Source organism: Macrotis lagotis, chromosome 7, assembly GCF_037893015.1.
Source record: "Macrotis lagotis isolate mMagLag1 chromosome 7, bilby.v1.9.chrom.fasta, whole genome shotgun sequence".
Lineage (NCBI taxonomy): Eukaryota > Metazoa > Chordata > Mammalia > Peramelemorphia > Peramelidae > Macrotis > Macrotis lagotis.
This window is the reverse complement of record NC_133664.1, coordinates 216,558,693-216,581,857: the sequence shown is the minus strand read 5'-3', so window position 1 is coordinate 216,581,857 and position 23,165 is coordinate 216,558,693. Positions and strand designations below refer to the sequence as shown.

At 33.0% G+C, this 23,165-nt stretch overlaps 1 protein-coding gene across 7 annotated transcripts in view; it reads right to left on the bottom strand.

The window, feature by feature from the left end:
- Positions 1–23,165, bottom strand: part of TMEM117 (transmembrane protein 117) — a 240,273-nt gene that overhangs the window by 30,805 nt on the left and 186,303 nt on the right. For 4 of the 7 annotated variants that reach the window (XM_074194875.1, XM_074194876.1, XM_074194877.1 and 1 more), the window contains one exon: positions 20,574–20,733. In XM_074194875.1, coding sequence (XP_074050976.1) covers positions 20,574–20,733 — 160 coding nt within the window. Of the gene's footprint in view, positions 1–13,370; positions 13,492–14,846; positions 15,074–20,573; positions 20,734–23,165 lie in introns of all 7 variants that reach the window. The other 3 variants (XR_012470220.1, XR_012470221.1, XR_012470222.1) reach the window with 3 other exon arrangements.

The following is a 23,165-nucleotide window of genomic DNA, read 5'->3' as shown; positions in this document are numbered from 1 at the left end:
GAATAAGAGAAATGTCTATGTCTATCATTCTACAAGTTCACAATTAATGTGTTGTCCTTTTTAACATCAGGAGTGTTTAGTGTTTTTTACCAAAAGGACTCAAAAAAGACTTTTGTAAGTTTTTAAATATATTTTGTAAAACGTCTACTAAATTTTCAAATCTGTAAGTTAATTTACTGCAAACAATGTGATGATGTCTGCTTATAGCTGTCAGAAATAATTCTATATTTTTAAGATTACTATTTGTGAAATAATTAGCTATTGAGTTACTATTAGGAGCATTTAAAGTTTACAAGTAGCAAAGTTATTGTTTTGTTTTGAAATTATCATGTATGAGATTAAGTTCCCAAGAAATCTCATTTGTTTAAAGATTTATATAAGTATATTTGGTTAGAAGTGAATAAGTCCATGAAATTAATAAATGTTCTACTACTTTGGTGAATAAGATAATGATAATCTGTAGTCATATCACATAGGATGGAAGAGATAAATGTCCCATGGTCAAATGAGGAAAATTTAAAAGAACTCCCCCTCATATCCTCTGAGAAAATGTCAAGTTAAAAGGTCCTTTTTTCTTTCTTTTGGTTTGTAGGTGATATTATGTGCCCCCTTTGACTAAAAAGGGGGAGTGATGGAGTGATAGTGATATAAGATTTAGTATGATTGTTAGTATAATTTTGTAACAATAGCTTTACATTTTAAAATATGATAGTAACAATTCTGTAATAATCAAAAATATTAGGAATAATATTAACTATTTTAATACTACTTATTATTTCTTGTTCCATTTTTCCTGTGATAATATCACCAGTGTATGTGTTATTTGAGTATATATGCAAGAGTTTAAGCATATTAATAGGAAATTTTTGTTTCTACATGTTATGTCCAAACCTTTCCGTAGTAAAATCACATATATGTATATATATATAACATTTTATACTTTTCTGTTATTTCATTGTTATCACTATATAATCACATGCAATCAATATGTTACATTTTCCAAATTTTAGTCTATAGAGCTTAGAGATGTATCTTTGTCTGATTATAGGAAATTGCTATAAAATTGTATGGGACTAAAATTTGACTTTCTATATTAAATCTGAAGTCCAGGTATCAAAGGAAAAAATTGGTGGGACATAGACTATAGAAGCCAGGAAAAATGGAGATTTTGTTGAAATTTTGCAGGTGAAAAGTTTATTTGAGTTGAGAGGGCAGTTTCTCATTGTTGTCTGAGGTTGGACTATTTCTAACTCAGTTTCCAAAGAAAGTGACATGTAGAAAATGTCTCCCACCTAGCAAACTGAGAATTTGGTCTGAGCAATTGGCTACCTACATAGTCTCCTCCTGGAACGGGCATCTGAATGCATAAGGGACCATTGTCCTTCCTTCTAGGTCTCTGAACTTTATAATAAATTGCAATGATCATGTCAGACAATCAATATTAAAATCAGTTATAAAAATGTAAGTAATTTTGGCCCATATTTATCTCAATTCAAATAATCATCTAGATTAGTGTGAAGTGGAAGAGCATGCTTCACATGGATGAATAATAAAAGTAATGAAAATACCAATTAATTTCAGTTTGCAACTTAATTTTCTGTGGATATCAATAAGACAAATCAAATTTTAAATCATCAAGATCCAAGGGATTTCAGAATTTCATTTTCTAATAATGATTGGCCTGTATAAAATGGTAAGGTTTTTTTTTAACTTTTAACAGGAAAGGAAAATCTCTATGAGTAACCTGCACTGAAGAAAAATCTCTGAAACAACATTCTAACCATAGAACTGCATAAGATGAATCCAGAAAAATGAACTGAATCTTTCCTTGTTGCTGTGAGCTTTTATTTTGTATGATATGTATATATATATATATATATATATATATATATATATATATATATAATCAAAATGGAATCACCCCCTTGAATCTCTGTAATTTACTTCTTGACACTGTAATTTGTATTGCATTTTATGTCATTTTTTTCTCTTGTTTCTCTCCTCCAATGTATTTTATCTGCCTAAATCTTTATTTGATTGAACTACAAATGACATTAAAGTTTATCTAGATCAAAACAGGAAAATGTCTAATCTGATATTCTTTAATTTGGAATTAATACTTCTTTTCTATATAATTCTGGTCAGAAATCAGTCCCTTAACCTTAACTATTAGTTATAAAATGACAGTCTTCTATGTAAGATCCAACTCCTACAATGCTGACTTAGCCTGTGTCAATACTTTCCAGTCATCTCAATGTTAACACCAATAAATTTCTTACCTGATCAACAAGATAAGAGACATCTTGAATGAGGAGAGAGTAATTCTATTCTTTTGCCATTTGTAAACATTTACTCTTTAGTATAAGTGGAATTCTTGTCAATAGAAATTTTAAGCAAATATTATAAGATTTAAGAGAACCATATTATTGTAAAACCATGTCATCTATGTGAAATCTCATTGGTTATTTAACTATTTTTATGATTCTTTTTCCTTTCTGTATAAAATGCCCCCTCCCAATTTTTTATCAGTGATAGTTTTTTGTAAGGATGCCGTCCACCCATGGATTTTGGTAAAATCCTACAGAATAAAACTTCACTATATTATGAAACTAACTTTGCTATTTCATTTTTAGTCTCAGAAAATTATGGTTAATAAGGTCATATTTGGGAAAATTGCACAGAACTTTCAGTGTTCCCAAGCTTCTCACTGCTACAAAAACTCATTTTAAATAATACTAATATTCTCCCAATAATGCTCATGAGATTAGAGGGGGGGAAATTAAGTCCCAGAGATGATAAAGTAATTTCCTAAAGTTATTGAAAGGTTGTTATTATTTGAGTATAGAGTCCTCTGTCCAGATTTTTGACTAGGAATGTTCATTCCTGTAGTAAGTCCAAAAGATATGGGAATACCAATACCTGTCTACCCTCCACCCCAGACCACTGATCATGCTACCAGATCCTATAATCCCTGCTCAGGAGAGTATCGTAGAGATAGGACTCCCTCTGCAAGTATTTTAGCCTCTCTCTCCTCAAAAGCCACAGATACTAAAGACCCAATTCTCACCATCAAAGTCATTTTTAAAAATTTTACCTATTTTTTAATTGATGAAATAAAACATGCATTTCCATAACATAGTAAATTTTTAAAATGATTGCACATGAAATTGTAAATCTATTATGATAATTTGTCATTCCTTTTAAATATATATCAATGGAATTATGTAATTTTTTCATTTTTTTGCCTTCTATCCCCCATTCTACCCTAGAGATGGCTACCATTAAATAAAAATATATGTATACATATTAAATACAAATATATGTGTATATATATATACATATATAAAAATGTAAAAATCATTCAATACATACTTCTATTTATGAGAGTTCATTCTCTGGATGCAGATAACATCATCATATGTCATCATCATATGTCATTTGCAGTTAAGTATTTATAAGAGTCAAAATGATTTATTGACTCTGTCTTTTTTTTTCTTTTCAATGAACAACATTTATTAAATGCCAGTAGATTGTTAGGCAATGTGTTATGGGGGAATACAAAGACAAAAATACCAATAGTTCTTGCCTTAAGTAGCTAACATTCTGAGCAGCTAAGTAACTCAGAGGATAGAACACTTGCCCTGGAGTCGGGAGGAACTGAGTTCAAATCCAGCCTCAGATACTTAATAATTACCTAGCTGTGTGATCTTGGGCAAGTCACTTAACCCTTATTAAAAAAAAACAAAAAAGGAACTAACATTCAATAAGAGGAGATGACATGTGCAAATAAAAGTACTTAGAAAATAAATACAAGATACTTAAGTTATCATGTAACTGGTGGTGATTGAGCTGAGTTCTGAATTCTCAGAGACAGAGCTAGGGAACAAGTGTACAAGGAACACAATACAAAAAGGTAGAGAAAAAAGGAGATGAGTGTCACTGTAATACTAACAAGATCAGTTTGATTGGACTAAAGAGAGAAAAATATAAGGCTGGAAAGGTAGAATTAAGCCAAGTGGTAAAGGACTTTAAATGCCAAACAGATGAGGCACCAGGCAACTGGAAATCACAGAGTAAGAAAACAATATGGTTAGACTTGTGATTTCAGAATATCTTTCTGGCTACTGCATGGAAGATGGTTTGGAGAAGAGAGATTTGAGGTAGGGAAATCAACTAAAAGGCTACTGCAATAGTCTAAGTAAGAGATGACATGGGTCTACACTTGAATGGGGGCTGTAAGTAGAAAGGTTGGGATGAATGTAAGAGATGTGAAAGTGGAAATGACAAATATTGGCAAATATCTGAACTCACAGGGTAAAGGAGAGTGAAAGAGGCAAGGATGAGGTAGTGAACCAGAATGAACTGGAAGAATGGTAATAATGCATTCCACAGATATCATAAAGTTTGGAAATGGATGTGATGGAGGTAGGGTTGATGAGTTATAACAGAACTGGAAGGAGAAGGCAGTTTATCAAAACTGAGAAAATTGAGGAGCTGAGAGGCCAGAATATTTTAGAGATCATTAGGAGGAATGTTAATATCATTTTTTTTCTCTTAATTTTTTTTGTCTTTCATTAAAGATTTTAAGTTTTACAATTTTTCCCCCAATCTTACTTCCCTCCCCGCCCCCCCCCCAACAGAAAGCAATCTGTCAGTCTTTACTTTGTTTCCATGTTGCCCTTTGGGTGTAGTTCCAAATTTCTCTCCAGAAAGGTTGGATGAATTCATAGGTCCACCAACAGTGTAATAGTGTGCCAGATTTCCCACAACCCTTCCAACAATTATCATTATCCTCTGTGATCATATTGGCCAGTCTGAGAGATATGATGTGGTACCTCAGAGAAGCTTTAATTTGTATGTCTTTAATAATTAATGATTTAGAGCAATTTTTCATATGGATTGCTTTGATCTCCTCATCTGTAAATTGCCTTTGCATATCCTTTGACCATTTGTAAATTGGGGAATGGCTTTCTTTTTAAAAAGTATGACTCAGTTCTCTGTATATTTTAGAAATGAGTCTTTTGTCAGTATCATTAGTTGTTTCCCAACTTACTACATTTCTTTTGATCTTAATTACACTGGTTTTATCTGTGCAAAAGCGTTTTAATTTAATGTAATCAAAATCATCTAGGTTGTTTTTGATGATGTTCTCTATCTCTTTCTTAGTCATAAACTGCTCCCCTTTCCATAGCTCTGACAGGTAAACTAGTCTTTGATCTTTTAATTTGCTTATATTATTTGTTTTATGCCTGAATCCTGTATCCATTTGGATCTTATCTTAGTAAAGGGTGTGAGGTGCTGGTCTAATCTAAGTTTCTTCCATACTAATTTCCAATTTTCCCAGCAGTTTTTGTCAAAGACAGAGTTTTTATCCCAATAGCTGGACTACTCAGTTTTAACAGCAGATTATGATAATCATTTCCTGCTTTTGCACCTAGTCTATTCCACTGGTCCACCACTCTATTTCTTAGCTAATACCAAACAGTTTTGATGACTGATGCCTTATAATATAATTTTAGATCAGGTAGGTCTCAGCCCCCTTTTCTCATTAAATTCCTGGCAATTCTTGACTTTTTTATTTCTCCATATGAATTTACTTACAATTTTTTCTAACTCATTAAAATAATTTTTTGGAATTTTGATTGGTAGGGCACTAAAAATGTAGTTTAGTTTTGGTAGAATTGTCATTTTTATTATATTAGCTCTACCTATCCATGAGCAGTTAATGTTTGCCCGGTTATTTAAATCTGATTTAATTTGTGTGAGAAGTGTATAATAATTGTTTTCAAAAAGTTTCTGAGTCTGTCTTGGCAAATAGACTCCCAGGTATTTAATACTGCCTGAGGTTACTTTGAATGGGATTTCTCTTTCTAGCTCTTTCTGCTGTATCTTTCTAGACATATATAGAAAAGTTGAGGATTTGTGAGGGTTACTTTTATATCCTGCAACTGTGCTAAAATTACTAATTGTTTCCAGCAGTTTTTTGGATGATTTCTTGGGTCTCTCTAGGTAGACCATCATCTCATCTGCAAAGAGAGTTTTGTCTCTTCCTTCCCAATTCTAATTCCTCCAATTTCTGTTTCTTCTCTAATTGCTGAAGCTAACATTTCTAATACGATATTGAATAGTAGTGGTGATAATGAGCAGCCTTGTTTCACCCCTGATGTTATTGGGAATGCATCTAGCCTCTCCCCATTGAATATAATGCTTGTTGATGGTTTCAGATAGATACTGCTAATTATTCTAAGGAACAATCCATTTATTCCTACTCTCTCTCTCTGGTGTTTTTAATAGGAATGGGTGCTGTATTTTGTGAAGTTTTTTCAGCATATATTGATATGATCATATAATTTCTGATAGGTTTGTTGTTGATATAATTGAGTTTTCCTAATGGTTTTCCTAATAATGAACCAACCCTGCATTTCTGGGATAAATCCTACTTGATCATAATGTATTATCCTATTGATAACTTGTTGTAATTGTTTTGCTAAGATTATATTTAAGATTTTTGCATCTATATTCATCAGGGAGATAGGTCTATAATTTTCTTTCTCTGTTTTAACTCTTCCTGGTTTAGGTATCAGCACCATATTGGTTTGATAGAAAGAGTTAGGCAGAGTTCCATCTTCCCTTATTTTTCCAAAGCGTTTATATAAAATTAGAACCAATTTTTCCTTAAATGTTTGGTAGAATTTCCTTGTGAATCCATCAGTCCCTGGAGATTTTTTTCTTGGGGAATTCAATGATGGCTTGTTGAATTTCTTTTTCTGAGATAGGGTTGTTTAGGTATTTAATCTCCTCTTCATTTAACCTGGGTGACTTATATTTTGTAAATATTCATCCATTTCACTTAGATTATCAAATTTATTGGCATAGAGTTGGGCAAAATAATTTCAAATGATTAATTTCCTCCTCATGGGTGGTGAGTTCACCTTTTTCATTTATGATACTAGCAATTTGGTTTTCTTCTTTTTTTAATCAAATTGACCAGAGGTTTATCAATTTTATTGTTTTATCATAAAACCAACTTTTGGTTTTATTTATTAATTCAATAGTTTCTTTTGCTTTCGATTTTATTAATTTCTCCTTTAATTTTTAGAATTTTAATTTTTAGAAATTTGGTATTTAATTGGGGGTTTTTGATTTATTCTTTTTCTAATTTTTTTAGTTGCATGTTTAGTTAATTGATTTCCTCTTTCTCTACTTTATTCATGTAAGCATTTAAAGATAAAATTTATCCCCTGACTGTTGCTTTGCGTGAATCCCATAGGTTTTGGTATGGTGTTTCATTATTGTCATTATCTAGGATAAAATGATTAATGCTTTCTATAATTTGTTTTTGCTCCACTCATTCTTTAAAATGAGGTTAGTAAGTTTCCAATTGGTTCTGGGTCTATGTCTCCTTGTCCCAATATTGCATATGACTTTTATTGCATTGTGATCTGAGAAAGATGTATTCACTATTTCTGCCTTTCTGCAGTTGATCATTGGGTTTTTATGTCCTAGTACATGGTCAATTTTTGTACAAGTTCCATGTACTGCTGAGAAAAAGGTATATTACTTTTCTATCCCCATTCAATTTCCTCCATACCACCTTAAATTCTTTATTGTTTATTTTATGATTTGATTTATCTAGAACTGAGAGCAGGAAGTTGAGGTCTCCCACTAGTAGAGTTTTGTGGTCTATGTCTTCCTGTAGTTCTTTCAGCTTCTCCTCTAAGAATTTGGATGCTATACGGTGGGGTGCAAATATATTCAGTATTGAAATAACTTTATTATTTATGGCAACTTTTAGGAGGATAAAATTTCCTTCCTTATCTCTTTTAATGCTATCTATTTTTGCAGCTGCTTTATCTGAGATAAGGATTGCTATCCCTGCTTTTTTCACTTCAGATGAAACAAAATATATTTTGCTCCAACCTTTTACCTTTACTCTATATGCATCTCTCTGCTTCAAATGAGTTTCTTGTAAGCAGCATATTGTAGGATTCTTGTTTTTAATCCACTCTGCTATTCGTTTACATTTTAATGGATAGTACATCCCATTCACATTCAAAGTTATGATTACTACTTCTTTATTGCCCTCCATGCTATCTTCCCTCTGTTTGTATTTTCCCCCTTCCCCCCTTTATAAGTATTCCCCAGTATTTTATTTCTGAATACCACCCCCTTCAGTGTGTTTACCCTCCTATATCCACTATCCCCTTTCTTTCCCCTTTCCCTTTTTCCCTTTTCCCTTCCTTTCCTTTTGTTAGTTCCCCTTTTTCCCCTCCCCCCTTTCTCCACCCCCTCCCCTTTCCCTCTTTTAGTACTTGAAAGGTTAGATTTTAAGTTAACTGAGTATGTGTGTGTAAGTTGACTTTAAGCCAAGTCTGATGAGAAGAAGATTCATGTGTTTCTCATCTCCTCCCTTCTTCCCCTCTATCACCATAGGCATTTTGTACCAATGAGTGTAATGATATTTACCCCATTCAATCCCCTCCCTCCTCCTGTCTCCTTCCTGCCCCCCCTTTTAAGGATGTAGTGTTTTTAAAATCATTCTATCTGGGTCATAGAATATTCCGAGTATCTATAAATTCTAGCTAAGTACATTCTAATAGAGTTAAAATTCTTGAGAGTTACTAGAATCTTTCTCTCAAGTGGTGTTATAGCCAGTTTCATCCCATTGGCTAGAAGTCTCATGGATATGTCATGAATTTACATCACTTCTGGCTAGGTATATTCTCTCTGTTAGAGTTACAATTCTGAAGAGTTATGAGAATCTTTTCCCCCATGCTGGGATATAGCCAGTTTCAACTTATTGGATAGCAGGGTTTTTTTCTTTACCCCCCCCTCCTATTTTTACCTTTTCATGTGTCTCTTGAACCTCCTCTTTGATGTCCAAATTTTCTATTTAGCTCTAGTCTTATCATCAGGAATTTTGGGAATTCTTCCATTTTGTTAAATTTACATCTTTTTCCCTGGAAAAGAAGACTCAGCTTTTCAGCATAGTAGATCCTTGGCTGCATTCCAAGATCCCTTGCTCTTTGGAATATCTTGTTCCAGGCCCTTCAGTCCCTTAATGTTCCTGCAGCCAGGTCCTGTGTAATCCTTACTGTGGCTCCTTGGTATTTAAACTGTTTCCTTCTGGCTGCTTGCAGGATTTTCTCTTTTATCTGATAGTTCTGGAATTTGGCCACAGCATTCCTTGGTGTTTTCATTTTAGGTTCACTTTCTGGAGGGGATCCATGTATTCTTTGAATAACTACTTTGCCTTCTGGTTCCATGATATCAGGGCAATTTTGCATTACTAGATCCTGTAATATTAAGTCCAGGCTTTTTTTCTCTTCAATGTTCTCAGGAAGTCCAGTAATTCTCAGGTTGCCCCTCCTTGTTCTATTTTCAAGGTCAGTGGTTTTGCTGCAGAGGTATTTTACATTTTCTTCTATTTTTTTCTATTTTTTGATTTTGTTTGATAGGCTCTTGCTGTCTCATAGAGTCATTAGTTTCTGCAGACTCCATTCTTTTTTTTAGAGAGGAGTTTTCTTCATTTACCTTTTGAAACTCCTTTTCCACTTGGTCAATTCTACTTTGGAATGAGCTTTCCATTTGAACAATTGAGGTTTTGAGAGAATTATTTTATTTTTGCATTTTCCCAATTGAGGATCTGAGAGATTTATTCTCATTTTGTATTTGTCCAATTGTATTTTCCAATGATTTGTTTTCTTGTTGCAAGGTGTTAATCTTCTCTTGCGTTTCTTTTTCCAGATTTTCCAAATTATTTTTAAACTCCTTATTTCTTCAAGGAAGTCTTTCTGTGCTGGAGACCAGATCATATTCTCCTCAGAGGTTCTAGGTCTCTCTGAATTAGGGCTAGGCTGTTGAATTTTAAGGCCCCAACAAAAGCTGCATCTTAATATTCCCATTGCACAATAAGACAAGGTCTTGTACTTTGCTTATTCCTGGTAAGAAGCACTTTTATTTCTCCAATGATGTTACACTTGCCAATTGTTCACAGTCATTGACATGGTGAAAATATCCACAAAAGTTTAAGATCAAGAGAACTCTGGCTTCCAATGCAACAACTGCCACCACCCTAAGGAAACATTCACCCATAAACACTTTTCTACTGTGGCTGCTCAAAGAGTCCTGCTGGGGCAGCCAGAGCTTCCATATGCTGAATATGATATTCTTGGAAGCTAAAAGATACTCTTTGTGCCATTTCTAAATATTTTTGTAGGCGGTGTTCTGGTTTGACTTTGCTTGTTGTGAAGTCTTTCAACAATCCAGAAAACAGGCTTCTGTGAGGGAGTTCTTTAAAGGAGTTCTTTAAATGGTTTAATCCAGTGGGTTTCTGATATGTGCACAGTCCTGCTCTTGCTATGGGTGCAGTCCTGCTCTTGCTATGTGGAAGGGTCACCTACTGGTCCAGGCACACTCTCCCACAGCTCCCTTGCTGCCCAGCCAAGACAGGTACCCAGATCAGGGGTCCAGAGTCTTCATGGTGTGCAGGTGGCCCTAAGGTTTCTCAGACTGGCACCAAGATAGAGAAGGCAAAAACACGTGCAGTCAGAGTTTGCAAAATAGCCCTTTCTCCTCGGCAATTGCGGAGTCATCACATCTCAGCTGCAGCTTCCATTGTTTTTGTTTTTTGTTTTTCTTTCCCTTTTCAGCTCTAGTACTGTGCTGGGTGAACTCATGAATTCCTTGTCAAGCTACTTGTGAATTTCCTCAAAGTTGTTCTTAAAACAGTACTTCTATTATTGTATACAATGTTCTCTTGGTTATGTTCATTTTATTAATTGTTTTGTACGAGTCTATCCATGTTTTTGCTTTCTTTCTTTAGATTTTTGAAAGGCAATGGGGTTAAGTTATTTATTTTGTAAGTACTTTTATGTGTACATGTCATCTCTTATTGAATGTTAGCTCCTTTTTTGGTTTTTGTAAGGGTTAAGGGCTTGCCCAAGGCCACAACAGCTAGGTAATTAAGTGTCTAAGGCCCCATTTGAACTCAGGTCCTCCTGACTCCAAGGCCGGTGCTTTATCCACTGAGCCTCCTAGCCACCTTTACCCATCTTTTTCTAAAATTAATGAACTCATTGTTTCTTATATCACAGTAGTATTCCATCACAATCACAAACTGCAATTTGTCCACTTGAAAGGCCTTCCTGCAATTTTCTGTTCTTTGTCACCACAGAGAGCTGCCATAACTATTTTAGAAAATATAGGTTCTTTCATCTTTGGAAATAGACCTCAGAGTGGTATTTGCTGGGTCAAAGGATAATAACTCTTTAGGCATAATTCTAGATTATACTCCAAAATGGTTGAATCAGTTCATTATTTCACCAACAATGAATTAGTGTCTCAATTTTTCAACATTCCCTTCAACATTTCTCACTTTATCCTTCAATTATTTTAGCCAATCATAAAATGTTATCTCAAGATGGCTTTAATTTGCATTTCTCTAAGTAAAAGTGATTTAGGGCATTTTAAATATGATTATAAATTGTTTTGATTTCTTCTTTGGAAAACTGCTTATTTCTATCCTTTTACTATCAATTGAGGAATGATATGTTCTTATAGATTTTTCAAAGATCTTTATGTATTTGAGACCTTTACCTGAGAAATTTTCTAAAATAGTTCCCCTATTTTTCTGTTTTCCTTCTGATCTTGACTATATTTGTTTTATTTATTTTTAATTTATTTTTGTTTAAATTTATTTTTATACATTTATATATATTATTTATATTTATTTTTAATTAATGTAATCATTTTGTAAAATACATTTTACATTTAAATGTAAAAATCATTTTACACCTCACTCTTCTCACCATCTTCTTTATTTATAAATTGTTCACCTATCCATAAGTCTGACATGCAATGCTCTTTAATTATTTTATTATATTTTTCTTTTTATCTAAGCCACCATTTTGTCCTATCTTGGTAAATGGGTAAGATCTTGATCTATTTCTGCAATGCTGCTTTCCAGCTTTCCAATTTTTAGCAAATAATGAATTCTTATGCCAAATTAAGTCTTTAAACTTATCAAATACACGGTTAATATATTTATTTCCTTGCAAATTGTATGTCTATTATGTTCCATTGATCTACCTTTCTGTGTCTTAGCCAGTACCACATCGTTTAGATTATTGCCTTTTATTATAGTTTAAGATCTAGTATAAGTAAGCCTTCTTCCTTTACATTTTTCACATTAACTTTTTTTGTTAGTCTTGACATTTTGTTCTTCCAAATGAATTTTATTATTTTTTTCTAATTAAGTAACAATTTTTGGAGATCTAATTGTAATGGCACTGAATACATAAATTATTTAGGTAAAATTATCATTATAACTCTCCTTCCCCTGAACAATTAGTATTTCTCCTATTATTTAAAATCTGGTTTATTTATATAAAAAGTTTTTTTAAATAATTTTGTTTAGTTCCTGGAATTTTTTTGTCAGGTGTATGCCCAATTATTTTATACTGTTTAGAGTTATTTTAAATTGATTAATTAGTCTCTCTTTTTTTAAGATTTTGTTTGAACATACCACTAATGAAGAACTAAAGAAATTATTTTGTCCAATTATATGCCAATACATTTAAGAAAATTTACAAAAATATAAATTACCTAGACTGAAAGAAGAGGAAATAAAATACCCAAAGAAACCTATTTTAAAATTTGAACAGCCATAAATTCTATAAAAAATTTAAAGATCAACTAATTTAAATGTTAAATAAATTATTTGCAATATAAAGAAGGAATCCTACTAAACTCCTTTTATGACATAAATATGATGCTCATATCTAATTTAGGAAGTGTAGAACAGAGAAAGAGCAATTATAGTACAATTTCACTAATGAATATGGATGCAAAAATCTGTGCCTTAGTTGTGAAGAAAGTATTTTGTCTTTTTGAAACTAAGGCACTTTAATATAATTTTCAAAAGTGTGTGTGTGTGTGTGTGTGTGTGTGTGTGTGTGTGTGTGTGTGTGTATGTGTAGGAGAAGGAAAGATGGGAAAATAGGAAGAGAGGATGGTGGATCAAGCATATAAGTACTTTTTCATTTCCAAAAAGACTGCAAGAAAAATACCTTTATCAAGTGTTGGCTATATAATAATATTAATTATGAATGAACCTAATTATATTATATGTACTATTCACAGAATATATAAATATAAAAAACATAAATATCCTTCTGAGTCTAAACTTATTTTCACATCAGTAATATCTAAATTAAAAACTTCTTTCTTTCTCCCTTATATTTCCTACTGCAAAACATCTGTTCTAGATGTACTGCTAATCTCATCAGACAAATGATAAAGTAATAAAATGGAAAAAATAAATGATCTTAAGATTCAAATTCTTAAAAAATAGAACACAGTAGACATACCTGTTTCCATCAGGTGAGAAATATCAGGAGCCTTTTTTTTTGATTGCATCTTTTTGGAAATCTGTTATATAACATTATCCCAATGTTTTTAAGCTAGTATTTCCAATATTTATGTTTAAGACTATGAAAAATTGGTAGAAAGGGAAGAATTAGAGTTGTATTAGGACATTAGGAAAAATATTTTAATTCTCATTTACTCCCTCAAAGAGGACAAGGATGTGGTAAAGCTGGCCAGGGACACTTTTTTCCCATGCAGCAAGTAAATAAAGTTACTTTGAACCATTTATACTATAATATGTACTTGCATATATGTGTATATATCTATATTCATATGTGACATGTATATGTACTCTAAATAAATGTATATACATATATATATACTACACATTATATTTGTGCATATAATTCCAAGTTAAATAGTAATAATTTTTAATTATTTTAAAGTAATATAGTTTTATGACTTTGTTTTACACCATAAATTGATTGTTACTATTTGAAACAACTGTGACCTCTGAATAAGTGCCTTATTAAATCATTTTGAATTGTTGGGTAGTTTTTTATTTCATTTGTAAAGTGTAAACTATATGGTTCTTAAACTTTAGATCCCCTTCACTTTTCCTGATGACAGAACTTAGAGAGAAAGGTTGTGATTTGTTAGAGCACACAGGTAATAAGTAATTCTGGCTACAAATCCAGCAGTCAATTCCCCCTCTATCATCTTGTAATAAACCTCTTTTCTTATTTTAAGCACCTTACAGTTGAAATTAAAGTAAAAATAAATTAAAACACAAATTTCATATTCACTTCATAGTAAAATATTTGGAGGAGTCAATTTCAATTTTCTTTTTAAAATATTTTCAATTGGAACAAATTACAAAGTCAAGCAAAAACATTTCCACAATGGATAGTACAATGCTTTAAGTATTGCTACCTTTCAATCATACCAAAGTCTCTTCATTACTTATTACTGAATTCATTCAGATTTTAATGTCTGTATTTAATTGCTGATAAATTATGCTATATTAAATGACCCAAAATAACTCATTCATTGTACACGTGCAACTTTTGCTAGACTGTGCATCACCATGCGAATAGGGGAGGGAAGGGAGAAAATGTGGAGCTCATAAATTTGCAAATGGATGAATGTTGAAAAACTACCACTTCATGTAATTGGAAAAATAAAATGAAATTTCATTAAGAAAACCCAAAACAAAATAACTCATTCACATTCTCCAGTTCTTGGTAAAGCTTTTCCCTAACACTTTTCCTTTCTTAGTTTCAATAATATATCACTTTTTTTAATTTTCTTACATATACAACCTCTTGCTTCTTCTGTGCTTTTGAAAAGCTTCTCTTCTTCCTTTCACCTAACTGTATATTCCCTAAATTCCAATATTATCATTAAACTTTAGGTTTTTTCTTCTATCTGTAATTTTCCATTAACCACCTGCTATTTCTTGTGTCTTCAAATATTACCTCTTTGCAAATGACTCAAGTTTGTAACTCCTGTCCTGATCTCTTAACCAGTTTCTGGTTCCCAACCTGAATTCATCATATTTCACCCATCCAACTTCATCTCCTAAATTCCATATGTAACACTGTCTTGTAAGGCATAATAATTCCATAATTCATTGAATCAGATGTTTTCATTAGAAACTCTGGGAGGTTGTATGAAAGTAATTGGAATTAGTTTCTGGAATGGTCTGGAAAAGAGAAAGTAGAAAATAGGTAAATAGTATATAGTGACCCAGGTATGGGACCTGAAGTCTAGAAGAAATTATTCAAAGTTTATCCTAGCCTTCCTGGTGGGATTTGGTGATAATAAACAGAAATGCTTATGAGTTGTGCAGATTTATTTTATACCTCACATCATTGCTACAATGTTTGAATTAATTTTTAGTTGACACTATAGTGTTCTCTCAGTAAATAATAGTATCATCTACAAAAATGATTATTCTGTTTCTTTTCTGCCTCTGTCAATTCCCTTTATTTCTTTTTCCTGTCTTATTGCTAGAGCTAACATTTCCATTATTATTTCAAATAATAGTGGTGATATTGAACAGCCTTACCTTACCCCAGACTTTATTGTATATATGTCTAATTATAGCCCCATGGCATAATTCTGGTCTTTAGTTTTCAGTTTTATTAAATAGTGTGTTTTGAGGAACTCATATTCTAATGGGAAGACAACATGAAAATAGACTATATGTATAGAAGACATATGCAAAAAAGGAAGAAAGAAATCACAGAGGGAAGTAAACAGCAACAAAAAAGGTGGGTCATGGAGGGAAACCAAGGAAAGTAAGAGGTAGAGGTGGGAAGAGAGAGAGAGAGCATTCCAGGCAGGAGGGCAATGCAATGAAAAAGTCTCAGAGTTAGGAGGTATATAGTTGGATTTGGGAAAGAATCAAGTGTTTTGCTTTCACAGGGGTGAGAAAGGGTATTGCTAGAATCTCACAAATGTCTGCGAGGATAATACATTATAAAAACCAGGATGTCTTCTCTTTGTGGAAACTCAAGAGATGGACAACCTGTTTACAGGAAGGAGAGAGTTAAGCTAAAAGGAAAAGGCAAAATAACTTTGCAGAGTTAAATGAATGTGAGTCTGTGCTATTGTCCCTTACACCTAGAGAAGCAAGGTGGGTAAAATGTGTGTGTGGGGGGAGTGAATGTATTAATTAGATTTGTGACACCAGCCTATGATTGGAGTGAAGGGTCAGGAACCAAGCCTTTGAAAGTGCATCTAGCATTTGAGGGTTTCAGGGCTCTCTCCCATCTTGGAAGAAGTGTGCCATACCATTTTAATCACTCTAGACTAAGTATTCACAAGCCATTTATAACATTGGATCATAGAATGAAGTATAAGGGGACAGTTTGGAAAGGACTGCAAGCAATAAAAAGTTGTTTACACACCTGCACATCTAATCATGGAGCTAGACAAGATCAGGGTGATGTAAGTCAACTTTTCATAACTGCTTGGAGAAACATTTAATCAGGACCAGACAAGGTCAAATAAAGAAGTTAAGTTTGCAGTTAGAAAAGAATGAACAAAGACAGCAAAAAGGGTAGGAGGGAACAACAAGGTGGCTGGTTCTTACTTAGCAAAGACCTAAGAAAGAACTCTGATTAATTAATAAGGTTTATACATATTACTTTTCATGCCCCTCATAAAATTAAGCTTCATTTATATAATATGGGATGCATGAAGAGGAAAAAGGAATATATTAAGGAAGGCTGAGGAAGGTTGTAAACTGGAAGAGTTAGACCAATCAAACTCTTGGAAGGGAGGGACTGAAGAAATTGTATCATACTAATCTCATAAAAGTCTTCTCACTTCTGTACCCAATGCTCTCACCTTCTTTGATAGCAGAGCCTGCTTCTGGCCAGAATCATAAGATTTCTCCAAGTTCTTGCTATAATAAACTGCTGATGCTTAACTGCATCAAGAATGTTTCTGACAATTTAGTGCCTGAACAGAGACTAGGACAATACTGAACAAGAGACCATGACCACAGTAGTCAATGTACTGGGCAAAGATAAGAAAGAAACCTTTGTTGCTCTAGGATTTGAGTGAAAATTCCAGGAGCCTAAGGGGAGGTGATAGTCTTGGACAGGGATGGTCAGCTTCCAAGAACTGGGTGAGCCAGGTTCTTAGGTGTCTAGGAAAGGGAAAGTTCCCCTGGAAAAATATTCCTTTGAGTAGCCCTCTGGGGAGGATGTTGGAAAACTGGGAAAAAGTTCCCAGGACAAGAGAGAATAATAAAAGGAAAGTGATAAAGCAATGCTGTCAGGAATAGACTAAAGAGCTTATATCAGAGTTCCTTTATATTGCAGCCTAAATTTAGATCAGATGAAGATTGGGTGAGTTAAATTTTAAGAACTAAATAAGACTCAAGAACACCCTTTCACTCCATAGGATCTCTTGCTTGCTTTGTCTCCCCCCACACTTCCTTCCTACACTTTCTGCTGCCAAATTCCCCTTCCCCTCTACCTGCTTTTCCTCTGCAGCTCATCTCTGCTCCTATCTTGCCCCTTGAAAGAGGAGTAAAAAGGAGGAACCAAGAATGAGGACTTAGAACATAATTGTCTAGACATTATTGAATATCAAACAAGGGTTCACCCTGATTTGGAGAACATCCTTCTCATGAGAGACATTGCTTTTTTCATTGATGAGTCTAAATGTAATAGAAGGGAAAAAACAATAACTATTATATGAAAGTTGATGGGAATAAAAATACATTGAAGGGAGTCTGACAGAATGACAGACAACCAGTCAGCTCAGACTTGTATTTGTTCTGAATCAGACTTTGATGTTGTTTGATGGACAGGAGGGAATCATTTACACTGATTCCAAATATGCCTAGGAGGCAGTCCAGGGTGTTGGGAAAATGTGATATGAAAGAGTACTGATTAATAGTAGAGAAAAGGAATTGTTTAATGAAGAATTGGTAAAACAGTTACCAAATAAAATTATGATGATTCATGGGAAGGGATAAAAAAAGGGGAATTCATCTGAAGCTAAAGGAAACAGATTAGCTGATAAAACAGATCCTCAGTCAGTCAAAATGTATGTCTGATTCCTTGGGTTCCTAAAATCGAAGTTGTGCCAATATTCTCTGAACAATAAAAGAGGAATCTAACAACATTAGGAGTCACAGAAACAGAAAAAGGGACAGTGGGTCCAGATGAAAAAGACATATTAAATAAACATATTATGAGAGAAAAGTTTTTCAACATTAAGAACACTTTGAGGAAGCAAATTCAAGGATAATGAGAGTCGGGTCTTTGTCCATTCCAAAGTCCTTAAGTTGATTATATAGAAATACCAAAATTGGGGAGACTGAAGTATGTGCTGGTAATAGTTGATCATTTAACAGGATAAGTCAAAGTTTATCCCAACCTATAGGTTCAGGAGTTTATTAGTGAAAAATATAGATTCTGAAAATTGTAGTCATTTCATTTCCAAAATGTTACAGAAAATAATGATCAACTGGGGAACTAAGAAGAGCCCTCAGAAAAGATTTAGGACTATCCCCCTTATAAAAGAAATTATGGGGGAGAGCAGGGCATATTCCAATGAGGCTGTGATATTTTTTCAGTGGCTGTTTTTCAAAGGTTATACCAGTTAAAATCAAGAAGTGTTAAATATTAAGATCTTTGAATGGAAAGATGCATTGTGAAAAGTGGAATCATGTAATGCAATATGGTTTATATAAGTATGAAAGTAAATTTTTAAATAAGTCATTGGGTCTGGTCAAGAATAGTATGTGCTAAAATCAAAAAGAAAAATAAAAAATAGTGATTACAGTCTGAAATATTATTTAACAGTATATTAAGGGAAAATGCAAGCTGTGCAGTCTAAGTATTGAGTTTGAGAGAAGTATAAAGAAAATAAAAGAGTTGCAAGGAAAATTAAAAGGCATAAAGAAGGTTGGATTTTTGAAGTATATCAAATTTATGGAAATTAGTTAAAGCATGAAGAAAGAAGGTTATGAGCAGGTTTAATTTTGTATAAGTAAAAATATTGATTTTGGGAGCTTTAAAAAGTGATTTTAAAAATCAATGTAAGGGGGTGGTTAGGTGGCACGGTGGATAAAGCACCGGCCCTGGAGTCAGGAGTACCTGGGTTCAAATCCAAGCTCAGACACTTAATAATTACCTAGCTGTGTGGCCTTGGGCAAGCCACTTAACCCCATTTGCCTTGCAAAAAAAATCAATGTAAGAAGAGAAAGAGAAAAAAGAGTTATGATAAGCTATAGAATGTCTTCTAGGATTGCATAACCCAGATTTGTACTAAATTGAGATATGTTCTTAAATGAGATTGGGATAATTTGAAAACAGCATCAGACTGTCACTTTTGCAACATCAAGCAATGAATTGAGTAGAAAATGATAAACCCCCAATATGAAATTTTTGACATGAAAACAATTGTTATGTAAATATTAATTATTATTATTATTTCTTAAATTAGATTACTTTATATGGATTGATCTCCTATATAAAGTAATCTAAAAATACATGTTTGTAAAAATGCACACTTTTGATTATGATGTGATGCTTCTAAATGTTCTAATATTAAGAATATGAAGATAAGAAGAACTTGCAAATTTTTAAGTTTTGAAAGGAAAATAATAGAAGGCTAAAATATGACTTTCAGAATTCATAAGATTGTTATATGAAGTATAGAGAAAATATTGCAGATGAAAAGGGATTTTTAGAAACATCTGGTCATAAAGAATTTTCTGTGTTACAAAAGTTCTAGGGAATAAAGGGAGAATATGTGAAATTGAAATGTGTTATGTATAATCCATGAACTTTTGTAGAAGAATAGATTCAAACTAAACTTTTGGAGAATTTAAAATTGTATTGTGAAAGCAAATAGAATGAATGAATTGCAGTCTCATCTAATGTTCTAGTCCTTTACTATCACAACTGTGCAGTTTTTTACTATGTGAGAACTAGAGAATACATTGTCAACAGTCTCTCTCCTCTCTCTCTCTCTCTCTGTCTTTTTGTAATCTCAAGATATAGCAATAGCAGCTTTGAGTTCTCTAAGAAAAGGAATGTGAATTATTTGAGTATATCAGAAGAAAAACCTATGATGTATTAAGAAATATTTGGGGAAGAGAAATTAATTTTAATTAAGGATGCTTGAGTTATTTTTATTTTGGGGTTTTTTGCAAGACAAATGGGATTAAGTGGCATGCCCAAGGCCACACAGCTAGGTAATTATTAAGTGTCTGAGGCCAGATTTGAACTCAGGTACTCCTGACTCCAGGGCCAGCGGTCTATCCACTGTGCCACCCCTCCACTGTGCCACCTAGCTGCACCTATTTCTGTATCATTTTAGCAAATACCTGGGTTTTTCCTCTACCCAACCAAGGTCCTGGCAGGAACAAAGCTCCAAGAAGTCAATTCCTAGATAACTACCTTGCAATTAAAAAAATACACTTAGTGGACACTATTCTCATAAAAAAAAAGTCAAGTGACTTCCATCTTAACCCCTGCCCCACTCCAAGATATAGTTCCAGAAAAATTTTCTGCTAATAAGTTTATGGACTATATCTGTGATTTTTTTCTAATAGCCATTTTTTTATGAAGCATTTAAGATATCTTAGGAAATCTATGGCTATGTCATTAGAAAAGGAAAAAATATATTATTGCCTTAATGAATCGAGTCAAAGATCATAGAGACCAGTGTACCTGCATGACAATAAGAAGATCAAAGACTAGAATGAAGGAAGCCAAGAAGGCTCTAGAGACTTCATCACTGGGCAGAAATCCACGATTCAACTTGTCCCAGCTGATCCAATCAGTGGTGATGATAAGCACAACGATAGAGGTCAAAGTGAAAAGAACTGACCTGTAAGAAACAAAACACTTCTTTAAGAACACTGTAAATTTTTTTGTGACTTGGTCTATGATTCATTTATAAACTCCTCTATCAGGTCCTCTGTCTATATCAAAGCATGACAACCTTAACAGAAAATACAAAAGTTAAATGTAACAATTAATTTTAAAAGTAGAAATGTATTCAATAGGCTTGTTATGCTACATAAGATTCTCTGTAACAGTTTCTCTTAAAAATATGAAACTATCAAAATCCTATGCAACAAATTATTTTGAATAAATATTATTAATCTGCATAGGTAGCTCTTCAAAAAAATGCCAATTTAATACCTTATGTTTTACATATTTTTCAGGGCAACTAGGTAATACAGGAACTAAGGGTGTGCAGGAAGATTTATCTTCCAGAGTTCAAATCTGACCTTAGAGACTTACTAGTTATGTGACCCTGGGCAAGTCACTTCAATCTGTTTGTCTCAGTTTCTTCATCTGTAAAAACAAGCCGAAGAAAAAAATGGCAAACCACTCTAGTATATTTGCCAATAAACCCAAAGTGAGTTGTGTGTAGTTGGACATAACTGAAAAACAACTAACCCAACAATATTTTTAAATTATTGCAGTGATTGTTGTTGCACATAAGAGTCAGCAAATGCATGGAGGAAGCATTTACCCTGAAGAGGGACATATTAAATATAAGCCCCTTTGCTTTCAGTAGGGCTTACTGTAAGTATATTAAATCATAAATAAGAAGTGAATATATATATACATATTTATATATTTACACACACACACACACATATATATATATATATATATATATATATATATATATGGAGAGAGAGAGAGAGAAAGTAGTTTATTAGGAAGGGAAATAACAGTTAGGAGAATCAGAAAGGTCATAATGAAGAAGATGATGTGATGATGTTCAGGCTACAAATTTTAAAAAGGGCATTTCTATGAAGTAGGAGTGCATTACAGGAATGAGGAGTGGAGAGGACAATGAGGTACAGAAACTGGAGATGTAGTGGCATGAGTGAAGAATAGAGAGAAAGCATGTTTGACTGGAATAAAAAGTAGGAGGTCGGAGAGGGAAGCAATGTCTAATGAGGTTGAAAAGGTGGATTGGGAAAAGATCGTATAGAAATCTAAATTTAAGTAGGGTAGTTTATATTTTATTCTATAAAAAATTTTGGAGTTAACTAAGTAGAGGAAAAAAACATAGTGAATTCAATTCTTTTTTCTTAAATAACTTTCATTAATGTATTCTATTTCTTACTTCACCATAGTATCTGATGGTATCCTCCCCAGAGTGCAATCCACGACAAAGAGTGTTGGGGTTTTTTTGAGAAGAAAAATCAGCATAACTGATTGATACATTTAGAAAGTTCAAAAACATGTGCAATATCCTACAATATCTTCCACCAAGAGGTAGATTGGGAGTGTCTTCTTACATTTCTTCATTTGAGTGCCATTTGACCTTAATAATTATATATCATTTTCTTTTTGTTTTTTTGGTGTGTCAATTTTTCATTTACTGTATTGTGGTTTTTGTGTATATTTAGTTGACTTTCTTCACTCTACATTAGTTTATGTAGATCTTTCTATGCTTCTCTGTCATTTCTTATAGTAAAGCAATTTTCCATTAACATTCATATATCACAATTTATTTAGCAATGCACCAATTGATGGGTATCCATTTTGTTTCCATTTCTCAGTTATCACAAAAGAATGTTACTATAAATATCTAGGGAGTATATGGGGAATTGTGTTCTTATTATGGCTCATTTAGATTGTGTCAGATTTTTTTTTCTCCAGCTCATTTTACAAATGAAGAACTGAAGGAAACAGGAAACAATGACTTGCCTAGGATCACACAGCCAGAAAGTGTCTGAGGCCTAGGTTTGAATTCAGAAAGATGAGTCTTCCTGACTTCAGGCCTCAAAGTCTAATCATTGTTTCATCTAGCTCCCCCTTTCTAATAAGATACTTAATAGTAAGACCACATATTGTGATATAGATTGTAAAGTTTGTAAAATTATTGGATTGTAAAGTTATTGGTCTAAGCCTAGTTTCTGCCAAACTGCTTTCCAGTTTTCTTCACAGTGTTTGTTATGTAAGTTTTCCCAGAGATAATGTTTTCCATTTTATCAAATAATAGGTTATTGAGTAATATTATTTCCAAACTCTTTTGTTTAGTAGGTTTCTTTGAGTTATTTCTGTATTCTTAAACCAAGACAAAAATGTTCAGATCACTGCTGTTTTTAATATAGGCTGAGGTCTAGAAATGCTTTTCTTCCTTCACTTTTACCTAGTATAAATCCCAAATGAAAAAAACTGAATTCTTTTTTTTAGTTTGATTTTTAGTTTTATTAATTTAATTAAATATTTTCCAGTTACATGTAAAAAACTTTTAACAATTAAAAAAATTTGAGTTCAAATTCTCCTTTT